General features: G+C 47.2%; 2 protein-coding genes across 2 annotated transcripts; both read right to left on the bottom strand.

Annotated features, from left to right (window-relative positions):
- Positions 1–595: 595 nt before the first annotated feature.
- Positions 596–1,681, bottom strand: LOC309800297 (protein MENT; the record flags this gene model as incomplete). Its single annotated transcript, XM_082614359.1, is given in 2 exon segments — positions 596–782; positions 785–1,681. Coding segments are annotated over 2 exon segments (1,017 nt in total). The 3' UTR covers positions 596–662.
- A 12-nt stretch (positions 1,682–1,693) lies between these two features.
- Positions 1,694–9,972, bottom strand: BNIPL (BCL2 interacting protein like). The gene is made up of 9 exons (XM_082614360.1): positions 9,291–9,972; positions 8,116–8,180; positions 7,681–7,905; positions 4,962–5,144; positions 4,679–4,781; positions 4,384–4,515; positions 3,344–3,430; positions 3,056–3,154; positions 1,694–2,594 (listed from the first exon to the last, which is right to left on the bottom strand). Exons 1-9 carry the CDS (start codon positions 9,332–9,334, stop codon positions 2,558–2,560), a joined length of 975 nt encoding a protein of 324 aa, XP_082470486.1. The 5' UTR covers positions 9,335–9,972; the 3' UTR covers positions 1,694–2,557.
- Between the last annotated feature and the right edge of the window lies 1 nt (position 9,973).

The raw sequence follows: 9,973 nt of genomic DNA, 5'->3' as shown, positions 1-9,973 counted from the left end.
CAAAGGCCCTGTCATCCTGAGACCTTGAGAATATTTTATCAGGTCGATCAGGAACTTTGGTAGCTCTTTTGGTAAAGTAGAGGACAATCCTTCCCTGAGAATTCTTAAGTTTCTGGGAATAATCCCAGGAGGACAGTTCTTTGGGTTAGTAGTGGTTAAGAGCATCGGCACTAGTGTCAAACAAACCTGGTTTAAATCCTGCTGTGACTCCGCTACTTACTTTGTAAACCCCCCGTTTCTTCACCTGTAAAGTGGGAATAATAATACCATAGTGGTGTTGTGAGGACTGATCCAGGTAGAGTGCACATAAGACCTCAGATATTGGCAGCTGTTACTGTTAAGCTGCGTTAATAAGCTGAAAACTACGAAATCTTCCACATCCATCAACTATCTCCACATCAAGAGTTCTTTATATATCTACAATCTTAACAGTTTGGTCAATAATCATCTAATGACCTACATGTTGCCTAACAGCCAAACAGCAGTTGCTCAAGAAATGATAGGTGGAATCAATGGCTAACAATAATGTAAATAACCAATGCATTTTGTGAATCAATAACCAAACATAAGCAACAGTTCACGCAGACACACTGGCTGGCTTAGCAACAGGGTTCTGGATATCAGGACTCTTCAGATGCCTTAACAAAGATGCTGGCTCATCACTAAACACTTACTGGTTGCATCTCTGTGAACACTGTAGACAGGCTGTTCCAAATATCCTCCAGCTCAGTCCTGACCCTTTTCCAAAAAGCAAGGGCTGGGTTGGGCCAGAGACTGGGGATGAAGGGGGTGGGTCTGAGTCGGCTGACGAGTGGGGGAAGGGGATAGTGGTGGTGGCCCCGGTTGTGGTCTGAGTGGTGCAGCTGGTGTCAGGAGAGAGACCTCTATCGAGGGGGCACTCCTCCCGCTCACGGTTGCAGGGGCATTGGTGGTAGGTGCGAGGCCGGTGCTCAGTGCGGAGTTGGCTCAGCGCCCCAACTCGCAGGTGCCCCCAAAGGCCACGCAGTTTCCCGGCCCGGGTCCGGCTCATGGTGCCGGACTTGCAGTGGCGGTGACACGGGCCCCAGGGCATCAGCACCAGCTGTGGATCCTCGGGAGCTGGCATGACTGTGGGCGAGGGCGGTGGCCACTGGTTCGGGGTGGACCGTGCTGTTGACCACTGGTTCAGGGTAGTGTCGGAGAGCAGCTGGTCCACATTAGCCTTCCAGGTGGAGGGCCACTGGCTTGAACTCATCCTGATTTCGGAATCCTGGTCATTCGCTGTAAACCCTGGGCTAGGCCCCCCAGGTGCACTGGAAGTCGTATTGTGAGTCTCCAACTCGGTGTTATTCTTTCTAGCATAAATCACAACCCCCTCTTCCAAAGACCCATCCTCCTCCGCTGACAATTGCAACCTGCTACCTGTGGACACCATGGAGGCCAAGAGCTTGGCAGCGGCTGGGCCTGCCAGGCTGTCGGCCACGGCCACGACGTCGTCCTCATCCTCCATTGTTACCCTCATCTTCTGGGAAACAACTCTCCGGGTGCTCCGGGCGGTGCTCCGGTAGCTGCGGGTCATAGGGCCCCCGAAGCGGAAACTGTCCAGCGGCATCGCGGTCGAAGTCAGGCCTTCGGCCCCCGCCGCCCGGGGCCCCAGACTCAGCAGCAGGGCCCAGAGCAGCGCGCCGGTGGCGGGGACCATGGGGCTGGGCGGTGTGGGGCTGGGAGGGAGGCCAGTGAGGAAGGCCAGGGCTCCCACCTTCTCTACCTCCCTTCGGCTCTCGACCCACCGGGTCGTTAGAACCGAGGCCCGCGGGGGAGGGGAGGGGGGCTCTGACGCGAGCGCCACGCCCCTCCCCCAGGCCCTCTCCCTGCGGGTCAGCTCCGGCAGGCCCAGGGGCTCAGCTGAAAATCCCAGGGAACCTCTGCAGCAAGAATTCCTGTGCCAGAACGGACAGACGGATTGTGATGTTAGGGGCTGGGGAAAGAGTAGTTCACTTCCTCGGCGCAGCGCTTGAATCTCTCATCGCAGTTTATTAATCGCTACAGATCTGAATTTAACAAAGAGGACAAAATACAGGTTTTGGAAATGCCCCTCCCCAGGCTCACAGGCAGCAGACGTGACTACTGAAGGAAAGAGGGAAACAGAATGGCTCTTCAACATTTAGGGCACTGACTCCTGGCTCCCAGCAGGAGCCCTGCCCTCCCCATCCACCCCTCACCTTCACAAACTGCTAGAATACCCCAGGTGGAAAGGATCTCAGACTCAAAGAGAGGTTATTTGCCCAACGTTCTACAGCTAAAGCAGCACAGCTTTGCACTTTCCTATATAAAATGCCACAACATGCACCCCTCCAGCTGAAATGAAAGTCACCCAGCACATCAGGTTCTGGACCTCAGAGCCCTGCTTTGATGTCAGGGTCATGGAAGGAACGACATCCCATTGAGATGTGAAGATCCAGTGGTACTGGGATTGAGGATGAGATGATTTACAAAACAGCTCAGATGTTTCAGGGTTTAGGGTGTAAGCAGATCAATATCTTTGCTTGGTTCTTAAGCTCATTATTCCAGTCCTATGCTAGGTCCCTCCTGAGCCATGGAGATCCTGGTCCAGCCTAGGAGAAAGAGAGGGAAAAAAAGTGGTACAGGAGCAGACTGGGTTTTACTCAGGGGTTTAGGGAGAGAAGCCAGGTGAACTGGAAGAGGTAGATTAGATGCTTGGATCGGTCATCATGCAGGATCCTTTGCTCTCTAGCAATCCTCCCCCACTGGATAGTCTCTCCTATTCACTGCCAACATATCCCTTCTTAATTTCTAGGGCTGGTCTGAATTTCCTCTAAATTCCGTGCTGTGATTATTCCTTTATTCCTTGATGCACTTATAGGATTAATTTTTTTCATTTGTTCTTGTTGGATACAGTAGTGTCCTGCATGTATGGAGTCTTCCCAGATACAGAGAAGCCTCTGAAAGCAGAGCCTCTGTCTTTTAGTTCCTTTGTTCCAACAAGGCATTAAGAAAGTGGGAGTTGGCTCTTACACATGCCATCCCAAACTTTTATTCTTAAGCCAGGACTCACCGTCTGACAACTTCTGGGATGTGGACCTGATCCATAGAGATGAGTTGGGCCAGCTCTCCAAGGCTGTTCAGAAAACGGATCTTCCGTGTGAACTTGGAACTAAAAAGAGAGGATCAACCAAGTATGTTTTATACGGGGAAGAGGGCTCCTGGAGATCCTTACAAAGGGAAACATAATAAGTAGAGAGTGGTTAAGGCTAGAAAGAGTCAGGGTGGGACAAGAAGTTCTTAATCTTGATTGTGAAAATGGGGAGAGTGGAAATGGGGTCTTTGTCCCCCAGGCTAGTACCTGATGAAGGGCCGAAGCAGTGCCAGGAATGCCTTCACATACCATGTAGCATGGACAACAACCAGGGCATGCAGGTTTTTCCGGAGCCTGAAGAAGATGAGACCATTCAACTCTCCGTCCCCTTCATGCCTGAAGATCAGGTGGAGCTACCTTCTGTACTTTAACTTCCTTCTCTTCTTCTCTAATTTATAGATTTCTCTGATAGTTGGGTCGAATCCCCATTCCTTTAACTGCAGTCTCAGCTCCATCCATCTTGCTTAGCCTCCTCATTTTTAGGAAACTCTCCTCTTGGAATACCTTAGCCTGGCCTTCTCTACCCCACTTCTTTCCTGTGCCCTACGCTCCCATAGTTCCTTTTGTACACTCCTCCATCCCTCCATGACCAGGTGAAGACCAGTGAGGAGAAAAAAAAAGGAACAAGAAGAGAAAAGTGAGCAAATGGAAGACGGAGGGAAGAAAGGAAACAAGAAAAGGGATATCAAGGAAAAAAGGCATAAGGGTCAGGGATGAAGGCAGACAAGAAAAGAAGACAATGGAGATGTGAAAAGTGAAATAAATGGCAAGACTATGAGAAAAGGAAGGGCTGCCTTCCATGTGCCAGGCAATGCACCATGTTGATTTATTTGATTCAAATACTCAGTGGCAAAGGTATTATCATTGACATTTTACAGAGAAGGAAACTGAGTCCCAGAAAGTTAAGTGACTTGTCCACAGTCATAAAGGTAGTAAGTGATAAAGGCAAGATTTGAAACTAGATTTCCATGACTCCAAGAGAGGACAGAAGATAGGAGAGGCTTGGAAAGGGGTATAGAGGGACAAAGAAAAGCCGAAGAGGGAGTTCCCTGGTGGCCAAGTGGTTAGGATTCCGGACTTTCACTGACAGGGCCCAGGTTCAATCCCTGGTCTGGGAACTGAGATCCTGCAAGCCACGTGGCGCGGTCAAAAAAAAAGTGGAAGAGATTGAATGGAAGAAAGAATGGAAAGATGGAAAAGAAAAAGATAAGATAGAGCGTGGTAGCCCTCTTGTCCTAGAGGCTCACCGCCGATCCAGGGTGCGGTAACACTGGCGTATCCAGCTCAGAGGTGGAACTTGGGCCCTACTCGTGCCTCCACTCAGGTAAACAAGCAGATAATTGTCAGCTATCAGCAGCTCCAGAGTACCCACCATATACCTGGGGAGATGAAACTGTCAGTGAAGGTATGCGTTTGGGGTTGTGGGGAGAGAGAGGCACCTTACTGTAGACTCTACAATCAGTTACTGATCAGAGAAGGGGTTCTTTTTAATGTTTCCCTCTCTAACATCCACTCTGGAGCACTTTAAGCCTTCCACCTCACCTAAACAAGTGTTCCATGACATAGGTGTAGTTGGGGATGCTGCTTCTGGGTAGATAACAGGAAGCAAAGAGGATGACAACATTGAGGCCATCACCATGGTAGCCTGAGGAGGAGAAGGGGAAAACTCATTCAGTCAACAAATAAGTATTGATGGACAGTACATCTGTTTAGGTTGAGAGACTCTGAGGGTCTCTAGAAGTTGCAGGAAGGATTCTGAACCCATAACTGAATTTCCAGCTTCGGCATTTTACTTAAGAAGTCACAGTTCTTACCCCTCCATTACCTCCATGAGATAGGACTTTCTTATAGGGCTCAATGACGGTCATGTCCACTCGCTGCTCCTGCTGTCCTGTTCGGAACACCCTCCAGCGATGACCGTCTTCTCCAGCCACATCCCACATACAACCCTGGCCCAGCCTTTCAGCTGCCTCACTGGCCCCCAGGCCCTCTGCCCGCGACAGCTCATCTAAAAAGGTGGGATGGGGAAGGATCAACAAGGCAGAATACATACCTTCAGTATCTTGTAAGTTCCTCAGATTCTTAGAGTTTATTACCTCAACATCTAATTCCTCATTTTTTACCCATGACTCTAGCCCTAGTTTGTCCAATCAACCCAACCCCTTGCTGGTGTCTCTTTCCTGTGACTCATTATTTTCACTTTTTCACTAGACAATGGCCTGGAGGTAACCTTACACTATGGTAGGTTGATGGCCCTTGCCTTTTTTCCAGATTCTTTCTGCCCATGCTTTTCCTTCCTTGGGTGAGCTCATTTATTCCCATGTCTTCAATTACTGCCAGTAAGGCGATGATTCCTTTCTAACCCAGACTTCTCTCCTACCACCAGACCCATATCCCTAAATGCCTAGAGTGGACATCACTATTTTGTGTTTCTCTGTCATCTCCAAGTCACCAGACTCCAAGTGCAACTCAAATTCATTCTCTTCCTATTCTCTCTCATATTCTTTCTTGATGAATGACACCATCCATCTAGTTGCCTGAGAGAGAAAACTCTTTGTCATCCGAAACTCTTTCTTCTCTACCAGCCGTCAAGCCAACAGGACCCCAGATCCTCCTCCATCTATCTCCATTATATCCTCCTTTTATCATTCTTTCCACTATTAGTGTCCCGGTACAGGTTCTGAGCCTTTCTCATCTGGCCTTAGTACTAGCCTCCTAACTCGTTCTCCCTGCCTCTTGTCTGTTTTCCTCCATTCTCCCCTTTACACCACTGCTAGAGCAAGCTTTCTTTTCTTCTCTCCCTTTTTCACTCAAATGGCAATCTATATAAAATACAATATACTATACTCACTAATTTTGCATGATCTTTCCATAGCAATAAAAAGAACTGCTTCATCTTAAAAAATAGTGCCTAGTATTTAGTATTCCATGGTATGGATGTACTGTAATATTGTAGAACTAACATCCTATTTATGGACCTTTAGGTTGTTTTCAATCTTTTGAAAGCCATCAAATCTGATCATGTTAGTCCCTTGATTAAAACCATTCAAGGGACTCCCCATTGCCTACAGGATAAAATCTAAACTCAGTGTGGCAGCAAGGACCTCCATGATTTGACCCTTGCCTACTTAACACAGTCTTTTGTCATTCTCTCTTCACCTCCCAGCCACAGAATATATATTATATTCTGTGATATAATAATATATATTTTGGTTTTGTTCCTGGCTTCTAAAACGGCTCCTGATGATAAAGGTAAAAGAGGTATCTTTTCCTATTCATAACAAGCCCCTTTCAACCACAGAAGTTTATGTTAATGAGGTGACTTTGGAAAACTGTGGATGAGTGGCGGGTTGCCAGGCCAACCAACCACATGATTAGAGGTTTGGAACTTTTACCCTCTCACCTCTGAGGAGGGGAGAGAGACTGGAGGTTGTGCTAAATCACTAATGGTCAGTGATTTAACCAATCATACCTACATATGAAGCCTCCATAAAAAAACCCTAACTGAAGGGGTTCTGAGAGGTTCTGGGTTGGTGAACACATGGAGGTGCTGGGAGGGTGGTGCACCCACGGAGCTCCACACCTCCTTTCACATAACTTGTCCTGTGTATTGCTTCCTTCTGGATGTTCCTGATCTGTATCCTCTCATAATAAGCCTGTAATCTAGTAAATAAACTGTTTTCCCAAGTTCTGTGAGCTGTTTTAGCAAATTATCAAACCTGAGGAGGGGGTGGCAGGCACCTCTGATTTATGGCCTGTCGGTCAGAAGCACAGGTGACAACCTGGAGGTGTGATTGGTGTCTGAAGTCTGGGGCAGTCTTGTGGGTGAGCCCTTAACCTGTGGTGTCTGTGCGAACTCCAGTTAAGTGTCGTGACTGAATTGTAGGACACCCGATTTGTGTCTGGAGAGTTGGAGAACTGGTTGGTGTAGGGAAAACCCATACATTTGGTGTCAAAAGTGCTGTGAGTAGAGAAGAAACAAAGTTTTCCTTAATACCTAAATAGTCATACTTAATACTCTGAATTCCCCACCATGCCATGCTATTGTCCAATTTGCTTCTTCCACCTAGAATGCCTCTCCAACTACCTGATAAGCTCAGAATGGCATCCTCTGTGAAGTCTTTAACACCTCTCAGGTGGAACTGACCTTTGCCTTCTTCCTGCTTACACTGTACCCTATACACATGTAGATCATAACCTTTAACTGCACTTATTTGTATATATGTTTATTTCATACTAAACAGAGAATTCCCTGAGGGTAGGGATTATCTTATTCATCACTCAGTTCTAGCTCAATGATAGCAATATAACAGTTATTCAATAAAATTTCCCTCAATAAATGAAGTACCCCCTTCTCCCTGCTATACTGACTACTCTCACATTGGACCAATAAGCTCTACCTTTCCATTCTGAGGAAATTTTGCTGGTCTTACCTCTTGGTCCCCACCTTATTAATTCTAACTTCAGTCTCATTAAATCCATCCTGCGCTTTTTTAACACTGGCCTCTACTTCTACCAGCTCAGTCTTCAGCTTTCTTTCCCACCTTCCCATTCAAATTCATGTCCACTGTCCAGCTGCTCCGAGTCTGAAGGTGTCTCCAACTCGTCTACCTCCAGGTCAGAACTGCCATCAGGAGAGGAAGGTACAGAGTGGGTGGGAGAAGCTCCATTATCTCCAGACCCCTTAGTCAGATTCAGTCGCAACTCTGGGGCACAAAGACGCTTACGCATGGGGCGCTGGCCACACAGGGCTGAAGTGCTGGGGGTTCCTGGGGTTGGAGGAGGGAAAAAAAAAGAAGAGAAAGATGGGTTTGTGTTGGTGGGGGATGTTAGAATTCCTGTCTATGTAAGTGATAATATGGGGTGGATTCTAAAGAAGGACTAACACGGGACATTTGGGAAGTAGAACTGCAAGGGACAGGGTGGCATAACCCTTCCCTGGACTAGAATCAGGGAGGTCTGGGTTCTAATTTACCTACCTGCCTGTGAGTCTCTTTCAGGATTATGAGGATCTCCAGAAGGGTCAGCCTCTTCAGGAAGCAATCTAGAGGGGAAAAGATGAAAAGGGGGAAGAAATATAGGCTAGAGGCATTAAGCTTGTATCAACTTATCAATTCCATCTCCCCACCATGATGTTATCACCTCTTCATTTCCCCACCTCTTTCCTTCAAGTCCCAATTTACCATCGCTGCCTTCCACTTGTGACCAGCCCTCCCTTTTCCCAGCCTCGCTCATACTTCCTCACCTAGGGGATTCTTCATCCTGCCAGTCTTCCTTCAGCTCCAGTTCCCCAAGTCTCAAGGATGCTCCTAGTACTGCTATTTCTGCATTCTCCCTGACCTTATAGATAGTCTCCCAGAAAAAAAAGATTATTATGAGACAAACTAGGCAGCGTCTTAAGGGAACTGGAATGAAGAGCAGTAATTAAGGTACAGAGCAGAGGGCAGGCCTTAAGAAGTCAGATCTCTTGTCTCCTAGATGTTTCTACCACTTTCACCACTTGTTAGAGAGCCATCACCCCTACTGTTGAGTTTAGGAGCAGAGGAGGTATGGAAGGTAAAGCTAATTATTTTTACCTGTTGGCAGTTGCTCCGCCTGCACAGTAGGGGTGAGAGGTATTATTTCACATTACAATTGGCTGGAACCAGACAGACCTGCCCAGCTGTCACTGGGCAAAGTTGGGGAAGATGTCACCTAGTCAGGCCTGCCTTTCCTCCACCACACTAGGGAGTGGTGAGGGGAAACCACGGTGGAGGGGTAGGGGAAGAAGGTAAGGAGGAAGAGAGATTTGCTGGGAAGGAGAACCTGGACCTTAACTTAGTTCTGGGTCAGCTTTCCTGATGGCCATTCTGGAGGGCGGGTATTAGAAACCGGAAAACGGGGCAGATTTATCAAAAACAAAACATAGAAACTTCCTTAAAAAAAAAAAAAAAGCACTAGGGAATTATCCTGGAATCCCTTGTTCCCTAATTCCCATACCTTACTGATATTTCCTACCTAAAGCACCTCCATCCCTTCTCTGCAAATTAATTATCTTACAGTCTTATCTCCTCTAGGAACCCGAGATTTGACTTGGAAAGAGCTGGATGGTGGGAAAGTCCCTTAAGACTATTCACTCCTTGTTTCCAATCAAGTTAGCCAGCGTCTTCCTTACCCGAGATCCAATGTCTTTTCTCCTGCCTCTTGTATAGTTCCCATCTTCAGAAGTCTTCCTGTTGCCTTTAAACACTTGGAGTGTTCGGGGAGCCGGATGTCTCAGCTCCCCAACACTTCTGTATCCCCTTTTTCTCTGTCTCAGCTGTTGTTGCTCTTGCCTCCAAGGAGGAGGGAAGGGTGGAAGGGAGGTAAGTAACCTCACCTTCAAACAGGTTTTGCCACCTCCCTTCTGAAGAAGCAGGTTTGCACAAAAGAGAAACCATGCCTATTGGGGCGGGTTCTGGGGAGGAGACTACATATTCTAAAGTGGCTAGTCTTGGGTGAGTCAAAGAAGGCAATTTTCTAGACTCCTTAAAACCTTCTGGAAGCTGCTTTAAAAAAAAAAGAGGTAATGGTAGAAACCATTTTAGTTTTAAGACTATCGTGGGCCTACTTTTCAAGCATAAGCAGAATCAAGGACACAGAAGTATGTTATAAAGAGGGTTCTGGAAGAAACAAATTAAAGGAAAGGCTGAGGATGAGGGGAGACATAAGACTGTTGCTCCTTATTCCCAAAAAGGGTCAACAGAAGGAAGACAGTAAGTACAGCAGAAAGAAGGGAAATGAATCTTGAGGAGGTTAAAACAATTATCAGAGGGAAAGGCCTGATTATAGTTGTAAAAAGAGACAATAAGGCCCCAA

This window comes from Mesoplodon mirus (genome assembly GCF_964341445.2).
Source record: "Mesoplodon mirus genome assembly, chromosome: 3".
In the NCBI taxonomy this organism is placed as follows: Eukaryota; Metazoa; Chordata; class Mammalia; order Artiodactyla; family Ziphiidae; genus Mesoplodon; species Mesoplodon mirus.
The sequence above is the reverse complement of the archived record's forward strand: the minus strand, read 5'-3'. Positions and strand labels throughout refer to the sequence as shown.